The 15,509-nt window shown below is 41.0% G+C and overlaps 1 protein-coding gene across 2 annotated transcripts in view; it reads right to left on the reverse strand.

Annotated features, from left to right (window-relative positions):
* Nucleotides 1-2,734: 2,734 nt before the first annotated feature.
* Nucleotides 2,735-15,509, reverse strand: part of tmem248 (transmembrane protein 248) — a 34,247-nt gene continuing 21,472 nt past the window's right edge. Inside the window, exons 4-7 of one of the 2 annotated variants that reach the window (XM_085798300.1) lie at nucleotides 10,647-10,797; nucleotides 7,091-7,274; nucleotides 6,058-6,239; nucleotides 2,735-4,329 (exon numbers count right to left, since the gene is read on the reverse strand). In XM_085798300.1, the coding sequence (XP_085654426.1) occupies nucleotides 4,272-4,329; nucleotides 6,058-6,239; nucleotides 7,091-7,274; nucleotides 10,647-10,797 (575 nt within the window). In that variant the 3' untranslated portion in view covers nucleotides 2,735-4,271. The remainder of the gene's footprint in view (nucleotides 4,330-6,057; nucleotides 6,240-7,090; nucleotides 7,275-10,646; nucleotides 10,798-15,509) is intronic. The other variant, XM_085798302.1, reaches the window with a different exon arrangement.

Raw genomic sequence — 15,509 nt, forward strand, 5'->3', positions numbered from 1 at the left:
CGACTGCACCCAAATGCAGCATTCACGTGCAGTCCTCACAGCGTTACCGCGGTGACTTTTCACAGACGCCACCTCGACCTGAGCCGACAGCTCCAGTGTCTCCGCTGAGTTTCCGTGGTTTCCTACCGTCACGGTGCCACTGAATGTAAAAATATGGCGACACCACCGAGCTTGCCCACTTCAGTTTGTTGATGAGGGTAATTACTGATGAATGAAAAACGTACTTTTGAACGAAATAATCGATTTTCGTGAATAGATAACAGGAGAACTTACACAATGTACCTTTAAAGAGGAACTATGCAAGTCCGGTTGCTTTTCTACTGTTTTGCCAAGTCCTCAAGCCTAATGACAACACTTAAAAGAAAAAAGAAACACAGGAAAGTTTGTTAAACTAATTTTCTTAATGTTACATTTCCCCTTAAAGGGACAATGAGGAGTTTTGGAAAAGCAAAGTGGTGTGTCACACTACATTTATGAGCCTCCGCACGCACCGTAAAAATTCTTTGACTGGCGCAAGACGGACTCATGTTTTCATTCATCAATAATTAAAGTCAGAGGTTCAAAGAGGTTCACATACCGTCGTAGTTCCGACCATAAATGGCGATTCGGCTGCGTTATTCTCATGATGCAAAACCGAAAGTAAGGAAACACTGGTCGGCTCGACCAGCATTTCCACCACCACTAATAATAACAAAATAACGATAGAGACAAAACGATATATTTATCGAAAATGGGCCCATTAACAAGTGTGGGTCTTGGCATTAACGTCAGACTTTTTTCTAACCGAATAGAAACTCCTCGTTGTCCCTTTAATTATTTACCAACAGAAAAAGAAAGAAGAAAAAGACAAATGAGTGTCATGGACAGAGTGAGGTTGATTTTTCGAGACAATTTATTTAAACTTGAATTCATTTACAGCAGTTCCACTGGAGAGGGAAAAAGGATCTGAATGACATCCTAGCCACATTAAACCTATGGTCCTATCTACTGTATGTACAGGGAGGAGGATGCAGCTCGACAGTGCAGAAGGCACAGAGTTGGCTTAATACTAGCCTGTAAGCGCTGCTAATATGGCAGAAAGGAGAACGAGGTGAAATGGCAGCCTTATATACGAGACTCCTGTGTGTTTTCGCTTGATGTGAAAAGCTGAGGAGGAGAATATGGCTCCACTGTTTTTACCCCAGTCCTCAGTAATATAGTGGAGCAGATTCAAAACTACGACAGCAAGCATGGTCATGTGAGCTTCCTGTGAGCTCAGAGGTGATATAACATGAGCACTGTGTTTGGATTGCTGGAGGGCCGGAGCGTTTTACAATACGTGATATGTGAAAAGAAGAAAAACTGGACAAATGTTAAGGCATTTTGCAATTAGAGACGCAGTTCTAACCAAAAAAAGATGAAAACAGTGACGTCACACAAAGAGGGATAAGACGCAAGTAAACTGCAACATTAATCATGATGGTTTGGCAATAATATAACATGCTTCATTCATATCTCCAAGTTCCCTTCACTTGCATACACCCATCTCCAACCTCCAACCTCCCACCACCCACTTCCTACCCCGTCCGGCAAGAGCTGCCGGATCCTCTGTTAAGAAAGAGTTGAGCTGTGAGTGCACAGGAGGCGGCAAGAAGCAACAGGTGCATGCTTGAATATGATACACATCAGAATTAGGAAGACTTGTCCTATAGCATCATTCATCGTGGAGAGAAAAGGTTATCAACAGTTGTCAGGACCCAAACCGAACCACCACTCACTCATCGCACTCACACACATGAAACAATAAATGTACAAAGTGTTTGATACAATACTGTGACAAAAGATTTGTTTTTGCCACAAAAAAAAAAGATAAAATTGTATACAAATGAATACCGCTTGAACTAAAAACACAATTCAAGTAAAGCCTTTCAAACTGAAAAAAAAAAAAAAATCATAACAATAATCAAACTACATCATATTTTAAAATAAGTTGGAATTCTTGCATCTCAGATTTAGATTATGCTTCTTATTAAAAAGTACATTCAACAGGTACATCAATTATGGAACAAAAACATAATAACACAGAGGTAAGTAAAATCTACCAGTCATTGCTATTGAAAGAAAAGTCATACATAAGGTATATTAAAGGCGGATTTAGAGCGTTGTTTATTCTCTAGTTTTCCTTCCAGACTGTTTCTACTACTTCTTCATTTGTGGCAAAACAGCACAGTGGACAATGGTTGGCGACTCTGGGCTTAGATTAAAGGAGCGTACTGTTTTTGTTTTCCCTTTATAGAAAAGCCAATGTGATGCGGAACACTTAGAATAAATGATTGTCAACGTCAGCCATGATCTCAGAGTATGAATTATATAACCACTGGAGAACGACTTTCCTCCTTTAAAGCTACAGTTTCAGCTCAACACAATGAAAGTTTTGTTTGTGTGGACGACAAGGGAGTTGTGTGTTATTTTTTTCTTCAAATTTTACACCATACACTGAGGGAATCCAACCACACTCACAGGTATCAGGGCTTTTAGAGAATCACAGTCTAAAGCCGCCTTTATCCATCTGAACATCTCCCAAACTCTCACTCACACACACATTCACACACCAAGTGAGTTTTTGCACATTTTGTTGTACTACAAAATAATAAAACTTATTCAATAATAAATATAATCTTATAAATATAATTATAGGCTAAATCATAATTATATTTACTCTAAGGAAGCATCACACTCAGACATTTTTTTCCCTCACATGTCATCTCACAGGAGCAAATAACACAAAATGTGCAAGAAATCCGAAGGTGCACTATGCAACCACTTGAACACGTGCAACTGATATTGGTTTGCTTACAAAATAAAATCACAAGTAATTCAAAAGCCTCCTAAAATATATAATAACTCGAGGGCCACTTAACATTTACACTGAAAAGACACAGATCACATTTGATTTCAGACTACAGGCTCGCCACACTGTGGGAACCAAAAAGAGGAAGGAGGGGGGGGGGGGGGCGGCGAGTTTAACGTTGGAGCGGGAGAACACGACCCCCCACCAACGTCAGGTTTTAAGCAAACAAGTCAATCATATCGTACTGTAGGTAAGGCAAGATAATGTTTCGCTTCATCCAGGTGCAACAGAGAAGAAAGACTTTATCGCACATCACACGAATCTAAAAACCAAAACTACAAAACCGCTGCAGTGCGAGCGGCAGCTGAGAGAAGACGAAGGGGCCGGTAAGCGATGAAGCCACAGAGGACAGAAAAACAAAAAGGCAAAAAATCTTATTTTAAGTGATGACATTTACTTGTCTCAAAATATTTTATATAGATTTAAAAAAATTAGCACAAACCACAGATTCCACAGCTTAATTTACTGCCATTAAATCGGGACTCAGTCAGTTTTACTGTTGATAATGTTTGTTGTGTTTTGTTTGTATATTAATGTGCACAGTGCAATTATCTAAATACTTTACAGAAACTGAAGACGCACAGGGGTAAAATGGATCCTTAATTTGGTGGAGACACAATATGATTGAGAGCTCGAGTCAATTGTTAAATGTAACTGTGCAAAGCTGCTTTTGGATGGACTTAATGAAACAATTTCTTTCTTTCAGACTCTTTAGAGTTTGGTGCTACATTAATTCTCTTCCCCTGTTGACGCTGCAATGACAAGTGCATATTGAATATTTTAATCACAAAAGCATCTCAACCTTGCACAAATATCTCACCCCGGGTACTCCAGCGTAGCGTTCAGCTCACTTAAAGCTATTTAAAGTGACTGAACACCACGCTCTCTCTCATCAAGGGAGATAAAAACGCTTTGGACATCTCAAATCCTTCTGTAAACAAACATTTACATGATAAATGCTATGAAATGTTTAGTGTAATCCACCTCTCTGTGGTATGAAAGGACTTTTTCTTCTAGATGTTGCTTGAAAAACAAGGGACTAAACAGCTGATAGAAAAATGGCAATGTAGTTTTTGAATCTGGCCTTTTCTTTTTAACGTACTGCATGTTTGGACATGGCACAAAGGGACTCAGGCAAAATAATAATAATTATAATAATAATAATAAACAAAAAGAAAAAAAGGTTTTGCACAGAATATCAGAGTTCCTACAAATATTTACACCACAGATACAGGCACTTGTATATCTTTGGTTGGAGAAACCCAACATTGCAAGAGTAATGCATTCACAGAGCTTTTGTGTCCCTTAATGTATTTCCAGGGTTCACTAGGCAACTGGTATGTTTATTTTTATTTCTTCCGTTTCTTTGAGTTTGTCTGTGTTACAGGTAAGTTCTGAGACAACTCTCTGACGTCTGTTTAACTCTCTGACAACGCCACCTGCAACAGAGGAGAGGCAGTTTAGTGCAGCTTACAACCTGAAGACACAGTCCCACAATTCACGCACACACAAACACGCAACAAAAACAGATAGAAAAGATTATCTATAAGAGCTACTTGTTTTGCTACATAGCCAACATTAGTATTAGCAGCTGCTTATTCAACAGTCTACAAGAAACTTGCGAGATCAAGGAGCTGGGTGAAATGGCCCCCAAAATAAAATCACACCACACCTGACTAGGATCTGGGGTTGATCGTCTTTAACATGTTGATGAACTAAGGCTTTCAGCTGTATATACGGCTCCATATCTTTGATGATGTAAAAACTCCAACACGTTTGTCCCATCTTTGCACTGTGACCTCTTCTTCTCATGCAGGGCGCCATGGGAAAATGATTCTGCTTTTGTTAGCTGCTAGTTAGCCATAGTTTCAGGGCTGCTGCTGTCTCCTGCAGCTCACAGCGCCTCGGGCTCCTCCCACTCAGCTGCTGTTTCTGATGGATGCTGAACAAATGAGTTGTGCTGCTGCTTTCAGTCTCTACAGATTTAATACCAGCAGTGGTTTGATGCAGATTGGACACTAAACGTAACAAACAACTTCCACACGACTGAGGAGACACTGTTCTCCTTCATGTTGATGTTTCACCCGTGTTGTGTTACAGGCTTTACAAGAATGCTCCGGATGTACTGAAGTTCCTGTGGCGATTTGATGAAGGTCATTAGTAATCTTGTTGTCACTTTCCGATACCGAGTCAGAATGGCATCCAGAAGACGTGATTACTTACTAATTAATTACAACCTCTTGTATTGTAAAAGCAACAATAGCTGGAGCTTTCCTAGGTAAACAGCTTTTGATGCTAACACTGGCTATGTAGCAACAGCAACAACAGCTTCCTTAAGTTCTCAAGTAGCTGCCATTCCTGATCGAAATGTGGCAGAAATGGGGCAGCTTAAAGAATTATGTATGTAAGCAAGAAGCTAAAGCTGTGAAGAAATCACTAACATTTTTATTTTGCAATTGGCTGGAGGGTAAAGTATTGGATTTAAGGACTTCTTCACTTACATTTTCCTTTTAAAATGGCACATGCTCAACTCTGTCTCATATTTTTCCTTTAAATCTGATTTTCCAAGATGTGTTTATCACTGAGTTAGTGGAGCTTCACCAGCAGAAGTGATTCTTCAGTGAAAACAGCTCGACTCAACAAGATATTGACGTTTTCTGTGCTATTTATTCAGCAGACTATTGAAGGGAGGAATAGCACCAACAGTCTGGCCCCACCCTTTTCTACCTGCATCAAAAAAAAGAACCTGTATAATTTGCCCTGTTGTTCCCTCGGCAGGAGACTCACAACCAAAGTGAGTCAGAGCCAGATGGACTGTTTCATCTCTGACCTGCTGTGAGCTCCCTCCTCCTACAGTGGCTGTGATGAAAGGTGATATATACACAGTTAATGCTGTTGAGCTACATTGAGCAACAAGACCAGAGAGGACGCTCCTCCTGAGATGAGACAGGAGCACAACTCACCCCCCTGCTACAACAACTGGAAATGTCATTTACAGCTAAATTTGCTAATAGGCGTGCATTAACATCAGCGGCAATATTTTCCTAAGCAGTGAGGAGTTAATGTGCCAAAACAATACTAAAAAAGTAAAAGAGTAGAAAACAAGAGGCGTGATTGGTTTGTGTCTGTGACCGATCATTGGTCAGCTGATGCTTTGCTGAAACTACCTGTTGAGGTCATATAGCACTGCTGGTGTCTGTTGTACCTTCTCAGGGCAGAAGTCGGGGTTGGTTTGTCGTACTTTGCCGGGTCGCCCCTTAATGACTGCATAGCAGAACATAGTGATGACCATGACAAACAGGAAGTAACTAGTGTGCATCAGATGCAGGTTGATGAGAGAACGGTCATCCTGGTAACACAGAGATGAAGACGAGAGTTAACAACCAAAGGGTTTGTTTTTTAACATAAAAACCCATTGGAGCACACGTGAATCCAGTATGTTTAGTATGCCACATCGCTCAGTCTAATCTTTGTCCATGAAAAACCTTGATAGAGGAGACATTTAAAACGCCAGTGTCAGACCCAATGTTTGTAAGGCACCTTGTCCATACGACAGGTTAAACCACCATGCCTGAGCTCCAACGTCATGATTACATGACCCTCAGAAATAACTCAATAGCCTAATATAATTTCATCCCATGTGGTGTTTTTTTATACAAAAACATTAGAGAAAAGAAATAAAACACGGCTGGAAATAAAACAAACATTTTACAGCCATTTCTGCACCATTTATCAAAAGAAAAGAAAAAAAGGACACAAACAAGAAGCTCAAGTGACAATCCATTTCTCTGTTATTTTGTTGATGATGTCTCAAGCACCGCTCTTGAATCCTCCTTTGTGTTCAAGTGGGCTGAGATCAGGTAACTGTTCAGGCACAGCATATACTTTTAAATTGTTTCCAGGCTTGCTGGACCATTCAGAGCACAGTTGTGGTCTGTCAATGGGATCATTGTAATCCTGGAACAATCTACCGCCATCAGCATAGAACCAAGACTAAATGGCTTTCAGAACGGGCTTTTGTGCTTGGTCACATTTACCACCTTGTCTTATAAGGGAGTCACACTATACACAGCCTGAAAGTCACACCTGAATAATTTCACAGGCCTTTCCTGTATTTTTCCATGTATTGCGCTGTGCTATAATAAAACAGAAAAAGAATGGATCTGCTATAAACCAGAAAAAAAGGAAGCAGTGACTCACATCTGGAACGATGACAGTAAGCTTTGGGTTGAGTGCGTGGTACACCTTGCCGATGGCTCCTTTGTAACACCAGAAGGGGTTGTAGTCCTGACTGTACTTGGTGTCCGAGTCACGGACTGTGGTGAACACCTTGTACCAAGATGTGGCATTGGTGTATGTCTCCGGCACGCAGTGTGGCGGCTGCCTGCAAACCAAAACACACACTGGTTACAGTAGTAACAACAAAGAAGTTACAGATGAATTTAATGACCTTTGTATGATTCTCTTTATTCTCCGATTATTCATTTTCTAATGTATTTTAGTACTGGTCATTTTACAGAATTTAAGTTGCCAAGCTAAGCTGTGTATAACATTGAACCAAAATCAATATCGTGAGCTTAGAATTATAGGGTTCTATCTCCGTTTTGGGTAGTTCCGAGATATTGAGCATCAAAGTTCCAACTCGGCTTGTGTTTTGGTTGATAGAACCTTTTTATTTTATGAATAACTAATTAAAAAAATATTGAAAATTTAAAAATAACACCACACAGGCATTAACAGACCACTAATGGATGATATTATGCAAAAAACTCAATTTTGAAAAAAATGGAGATAGAACCTTATAATTCTAAGCTCACGATATGAGAACAAATGATTTATATTATTGTTTATACTTTAAAGAGATTATTTATGCACACTGTGCAGTTAATCTCTGGACCCCAAGAGGTCTCCAAAAACAGCTAACACACCAAAGTGCTTTCAAGTTAAAGGGATAGTTCACCCTAGAATGATATTTCGCTCATTATCTACTCACCCTCATGTTGACTAAGGGCTGGAAGAATTATCAGAGTCCACCGTCCCTTCTCTGAGTTACAGGGGGTCTTGGCGTAGCAGTGCATTTCAATGCCACGGTAGCAAAGGGACACCAGAGCTCTTCGTAAAAAAACACACACAAAAAAACATCCAAATACCTCCATGATGCTCGTATGTAATGTCCGTCTTGTGCTGAAGCCCCAAATTGCGTAATTGTCCCGAAAAAAATTAAATAAGTCCACATTCCAAGCATGTTTGTAGCATTAGCTCCTAGTATCTGTTGTCCGGTCTTCCGCTGCCAGCGCGCATGCGCAAGGTTCGCACTGAGACCGACTCGAGTCTCAGGCTGTCTTTACACTGCAGGTCTTGATGCCCAATTCCGATTTGTTGCCTATATCCGATTTTTTTGACGGTCTATTTACATGTTCGATCAGAAGTGACCCAGATCTGATAATCTGCATTTACACCTGCTGTGCTTGCATGAAACAACCCGCTGGAAATAAACTAGTGATTTCAGGAAATTGTCACATAATAATATATAATATAATAATATTTTTAAACAAAGGTGAGTCTGGTGTACAGAGTTTATATCCAACACGTCACTTACAAAGTGAACGTTACAAAATAACGTTAGTGAAGTGGCTGCGTGGAGCCTTTTTTTTTACAGTCTATGCGTGGAGCGGAGCTGCTGTGAGATGAGACAGTGACGGTGACGTTGTGCCACCGTTTGATCCTCCGTCGGTCACGTAGTGAGGACGGGACAGCCTCACACATTTATACAATGTTTGTTTTTCCTCTCTTGATTTCTTATCGGCTCGGTTCAGTTTTTGCCGGTAGGAAAACCTGAAATCTGGTGTTTATCTCGCGCTCCCTCGCATCGATCCGCATAGAAATGAATGTTACTGTAGTGGCTATATGAAAACAAGAACTAGTGAGGGGGAAAAAAACAGACGCGCGGACACCACAAAAATTATTTTTTTATTTATTTAAACCGTTATTTTAACTCGTTGGTCACTGAGGTTTCCCTCATTTACAGGGACGACGAGTTTATTAAACACTGTAACGCCTGTGACAGTGATTACAGCTGGCCACAGCTGGCCACGGTAGTCCAGGTCAGCCACGTGTCAATCACGGGCTACAGAGGTTCAGCGAGACGCGTGAGCATGTGAATTAATATTATCATTGATGACGTATGACACGCATTGCCAGGGAAGATCCGATCTGTCTGTTTAGACTGCAGACGTATTGGCAGAGATCCGATTTGTATCTGATTTATTTCCACATATAACGGGGGCCTGAATCTGATCTGACAATATCCGATTCCATGCGCATTTGTCCCGTTTACACATTCATGTTACAGATCCGATCTGAGCCACTTGAGAGAAAAAAATCGGAATTGGGCCACTTGAACCGTGCAGTGTAAAGACAGCCTCAGTCGGTCTCAGTATCAGTGCGAACCTTGCGCATGCGCGCTGGCAGCGGAAGACCGGACAACAGATACTAGGAGCTAATGCTACAAACATGCTTGGAATATAGACTTATTTAATTTTTTTCGGGACAATTACGCAATTTGGGGCTTCAGCACAAGACGGACATTACATACGAGCATCATGGAGGTATTTGGATGTTTTTTTGTGTGTGTTTTTTTACGAAGAGCTCTGGTGTCCCTTTGCTACCGTGGCATTGAAATGCACTGCTACGCCAAGACCCCCTGTAACTCAGAGAAGGTACGGTGGACTCTGATAATTCTTCCAGCCCTTAGTCAACATGAGGGTGAGTAGATAATGAGCGAAATATCATTCTAGGGTGAACTATCCCTTTAAGTGAGATACCGCAGGGTGACATTCAAAGCAGCAACGACTACCATTACAAAGTCACTCCTGACATCTCATGAATCTAAAGGACACTGCTGGTGGCTCTCAGTCTCCACTTCAGCTGCAGTGCTGATGTTAAATGGTAAATGGTAAATGGTCTTGTATTTATATAGCGCTTTACTATACCTGAACGATACCCAAAGCGCTTTACAGTACATCACATTCACCCATTCACACACACATTCACACACTGATGGCGGAAGCTGCCATGCAAGGCGCGAACCACGACCCATCAGGAGCAAGGCGGGTAAGGTGTCTTGCCCAAGGACACTACGGCAGCAACCGGGACAGAGCGGGATTCGAACCGCCAACCCTCTGATCATTGGACGACCCGCTCTACCACCTGAGCCACTGCCGCCCCATAGATTCACAGACTGACAAGATGAGCTGCTGCTGCTTCATCCCTTAAGGCTCCAGAGGTCCTGGTGCCCGTTTAATCAGATCCTCCACCTGCATGCTGCGTCTGCTGCATGAGATCATTTTGACACGTTTCACTTATCTAAACAAATAAACTTGTCCTGCCCCGCATGAGCACGCAACAGCCCTATAGGGGCCTCACAAATCCATCATTTGCATGTGCAAATCATTTGTGAAACTTGACATGAAATAAGTCACTATAGATTCACTGCTTAGGTCTCCCTCACAACTGATGTGAACACTGTTATACATAAGGAATCTGAAAATGGGACTTTTTATGACATTGAAATGGATAAGGAAAATACCACTCCAAATCATCATATGATCGAATTTAAATGATTTGTAAGTTGCTCATTTATTTGTTATTTGCTAACAAACACTGAGATACTGTATATCATTGGGACGGCAATCACTCAGCTCTAGGCTGAGTTATAAAGTGTTGTCCTGTGACTGAAGGATGCGGTCCAACTCACACTGTGACTGGGAAGATATTGCTGACCGCTGTGATGGTCATGCAAGTGCTGAACACCACCTGCTCGCAGTGTCCGTGCAGCACGCAGTCGTCTGAGTTCCAGGATACGGGCAGGGTGAAAGTAATGTTTATTTCTTCATGGGTTTCCCGGCCTACGACAAAAAAAAAAAAAAAAAAAAAAGAGGCCATGTTAGAAATTAAAGAACAGCAGATTAATGTAAGATTGACCTTATTAAAGATAGACTTCAAATCCCCCCAAGATACTAACGTAATAGCCTTATATGTTTATTAAATGTACCCATGACCACGATTGACGTGCTTCTAACTTGCATAGCCACATTCTGGTAATTGTTGTGTTGACAGGGGAATAATGGTTGTGATTAGCTGTGATGAGGCCAAAACAAACTCCAGGCCTGGAGAGAAGTGCCTCCTTCCTCTGTGGCAATTATCAGAGCCTAAAACAGTCTAAACAGCAAACACACAATTCCCACAGCAGGAAACCAGGAACAGCCGCAACAGCAATATTTGATGTCATACCAGTCTTCTCCCCTGGTAACAAATGATAGACTGATTGTAGGCTTATGCAGTATTTATCAAACAGCAAAGGAGATAAGATTATCAATTCAAACTGAGTGGACTCCTGAGTGTGACTGAGCATAGATGTGTAGATCCTGGAGGAGGGGAAGGAGGGGACAATTCAAGTCGAAGTCAAACAACTGGTGATCTATCTAATAAGTCATCAATCTGGGTAATTTCTCCCAAAATTTCATCACATTTGAAGGTAAATTGGATGGAGACGTAGACACAGAAAAACAGGAAAAACCTGTTAATTGATTTTGCAAGACTTCAATAACAGATGTTATTGACATTGCCAGGAAAGACTCTTCTCTGCTCATACTGCTCAAATTCAGCCAGCAATATTTACTCAGTGTAATACAATATTTGCATAGCTTCTTATTGACTTTGCCCACCCATTCTAGTTCCTTCTTAGATCTAAAATGACGTGAAGACTGCTGAGACAAACAAGGGCCTGATGAAAGGAAATATCCGTCGTTGTAGAAGTTGGTACGTACGCGTGTTCATTAACCACGGCAGGTTATCCATCAGCCTCAGCATGAAATGATTAAAACACGTCAAGACTTAATCAAAACAGATCAGGTGTACAAAGCTAAAATATCCTCACAGGCAGGAAGCTAAATCCACATATACAGCTAATCTGGACCGGATTAGTGTCAGTGCATCGGGTGGTGAAAATAAAATTATGTGACTTTACCTGTGGAAATTAATCTCCTCTGAATAGAGACAGGGACACAATATTTTCATTTTTGCTCTGTCACCAGGTAATGGAATAACATGTTTAAACTAGAAAATTTCCTCTCGGGAAATTTTGAATGGGCCACGGGAGCTACTGCGGGTTGTGCCATCTCTGTCAACATGGGAATCAAACCCACGATCTTAAGGTCAAGACAGAGCTGATCAGACAGACACTGATATGGAGGAGCTGTAACCACATTAGGTTGTGTGTGTGTGTGTGTGTGTGTGTGTGTGCGTGTGTGTGCGTGTGACTGTAATCACATGGTGTGTGTGTGTGTGTGTGACTGTAATCACATGGTGTGTGTGTGTGTGTCTGTAATCACATGGTGTGTGTGTGTGTGTGTGTGTGTGTGTGAGACTGTAATCACATGGTGTGTGTGCGTGTGTGTGTGTGTGTGAGAGACTGTAATCACATGGTGTGTGTGTGTGTGTGTGACTGTAATCACATGAAGCTGGCTCTAGAGTCTGTGTGTGTGTGTGTGACTGACTTGACACACAGTTAGTTAGTAGCTGCATCCTGTGTCAGTCTGATTTAGCTGTGTCTGTGTTTATAAACATTTAAACGAGCGCCAGGTGGATTGTTTATGAAGTTAACGAGCTCTGGCCTGAGGATCAAAGAGGTTACCACGGCGATAGGGGCCCCCGCAGGCTGAGACAGACAGAAACGTGGAGAAAAAGAGCCATTTTCTGCCTCTGCACCGGTCTCACATTTAGGCTTAGGGTGAGAAAACGGTAACTCCTATCAGAACAAAACACAGATCAACGTTGCTCTAAGGACTTACTGAAAATTTCGGTACGATTTGGTGTTTCTACAGTAAATATTTTGGCGACGCTGGCAGTTTTAAAACATCAGGCCGTTCTGCTTCTCTCAGAAAATATTTGTATTGGACTCAATGAGGAGCAGAGACAGACGTGGCCGCACTTAGAGGCTCAGAGTTTAAATTCTGTAAGTCTCTCTGATATTTTGAGCAGATTAAGAGATCAAGGATGAGCTTGTCTACAACCGTGGCCAAAATTATGTGTGTAGAGTGAAAATTGTGGCCGTTTGGAGTTTGGATAGAGAAAAAATCTGGAGTTTTTCTGGCATCTCTCCCACTCTAACTGATGATGTCACCCACTCTGACACGAACATTCCGTGCAATACACACCCATTATAATGGGTGGGAGGGGTACCTCTTCGAGTTGCAGGACTAGTAGCGAACCGAAAGTTGGCCGGAAGTGGAAAAATAACTAGAAAAAACATTTCCAAGAATGGAAATGGTGTGAATGCTGAAAGCAATGCTGAATGAGCTGAAGAAATTGTTGAAACAATGCTGAATGAGCTGAAGAAAGAAAGAAAGAAAGAAAGAAAGAAAGAAAGAAAGAAAGAAAGAAGAAGAAGAAGAAAAGGACAGAAGGAAAGAAAGAAAATGGGAAGGGTAGATGGAGAAAGAAAGAAAGAACAAAAGGACAGAAAGAAAGAAGACACAGAGAGAAGGGTAGATAGAGAAAGAAAAAGGTAAGAAAAACAGAATAATAGAAGATAAAGAGAATAGAGAATGAATGAAAGAGACAGAGGGGTAGTAAGAAAGAAGGAAAGAAATTGGGGTGGATAAATGAAAGAGAGAGATATACAGAGAGCGGTAGAAAGAAAGAAAGAAAGAAAGAAAGGGGGTAGCAACAAAGAAAGAGAAAAGGAGTAGAAAGAAAGACAGAACAAAAGAAAGAAACAAAGAAGTAAAAAGAAATGGGGTAAAAGAAAGAAAGAAAGAAAGAAGAAAAAGAGAGAGGGGGATGATAGATAGAAAGAGGTAGATGGATGGATGGATAGAGAGGGAAAGATAGAAAGAAGTTATGTAAAATACAAATGAAGGAGTAAAAGAAAGAAAGAAAAAGAGAAAAAAAAGAGACAAAGGGTTTGAAGATAGATAGATAGATAGATAGATAGATAGATAGATAGATAGATAGATAGATAGATAGATAGATAGATAGATAGATAGATAGATAGATAGATAGATAGATAGATAGATAGATAGATAGATAGATAGATAGATAGATAGATAGATAGATAGATAGGAAGGACACATGTTAAAAGCTGCATCCTATGTCCTGGCTCCACCTGTAATTGTACTACTATTAATAGAGTTGGAAAGACTAAACGTCTGAACTTAAATTCATGAGAAAAATATAAATTGTTGGAGAGTTTAGAGTTTATTTATTTAGCACACAAATTTTAATGGTGCAAGGAGGGAACGAAGCCGGTTGGCTTGTACATAGGTTCCACCCCTATAACAAATTACAACAAGACAAATTTCAATGGCTAACAAATAAACAGATGTTTACATCAAAAGTATTAAATCATTGAGAGGCTGATGAATGTGAGCTGAAAACCTGTGTGTGTGTCTGGGTGTGTGAGTCTGACGGTCTCTCTGTCTGCGTGTACATGTGCAGAAAGTAAAACTGTTAAGCGCCACAGAACTCCTCTCTCCCTAATGATCTGATTGATTAGACCTGCGTGGCAGCCTGCCCTCAGAAGTTACCATGGCGACTACCATGCTTACATTTTACTGTGTGGAACAGTGTTGTGTTTGTGTGTTTGTTTGTTTGTGTATGTGTGCATGTGTGACTGTGTGTGAGTGTCTGTGTGTGTCTGTCTGTGTGAGTGTGATGCCTGTGTTTGTGCGTGGACATCCTCTGTCAGTCTGGTTTATCATGTGTGTGTGTGGGGCTGTGTTTAAAAACATCTTAACGAGCGGCCAGGCTGCACCTGCACTGTTCTATTTATAGACATGATAACGAGCTGGCCACTACAGCTGGACCAACTGCACACAGAGCAGAGCAGAGCAGAGCAGAGAGATTTGAGTTCTGTGCAGCTTCCGAAAACAGCTCATAAAAAGAGAACCGTACCTCTTATCAGAATGTGGCCATGACTACTGGGGCAAGGAGACCTTCCTGAGCACATTGATGTGCATTAAATGTTTGTAGGGCAAAAACTTTTCTCAGGGTCGCAAGGTAGAAAAGGGGGGCATTTCTGCTTTTCTAAAAAAATCAGCTCCTACTTTTATATTGAAGTGGATGAGCCACTGGAGCGGGTCTAGCTGCACAATTAGGCTCACTGAGACAATTCTGTAAGTCTGTCTGCTGTTTTGAGCACATCAAATGAGACACGACAAGTGTGGCTACAAACCGGTGAGGAAATCATGTGTCTAGAGTTTAATTTGTGGCTGTGCTGGCAATTTATCCAGAAAAAATCCTGAATGTTTTTTCGATCCCTCTCACTCTAACGATGATGTCACTCACTCTGACCCAACCCCATACACACTCATTGAAAAGTGTGAAATTTGTCAGAAACCCTCATGTGCTTTTAAAGGATTTATCTCAAAAACGGTACAAGCTATGAAAAAGTTGTACATACAGGATGAATACATTAGAAGTTTGTCTACAGCTCAGAATTTGAATGAAGTCTCTAGCTGAAAGTATGTGGACGCTTTAAAGGCTGAAAGAAGTAAGAAGATTTGAAGAGTTTCAAGACTGTTCCAATGCATTCTCTATGGGGAAAAAAAAATCAGAA

Source organism: Trachurus japonicus, chromosome 14, assembly GCF_045865225.1.
Source record: "Trachurus japonicus isolate A0001 chromosome 14, Traja_1.0".
Taxonomy (NCBI): domain Eukaryota; kingdom Metazoa; phylum Chordata; class Actinopteri; order Carangiformes; family Carangidae; genus Trachurus; species Trachurus japonicus.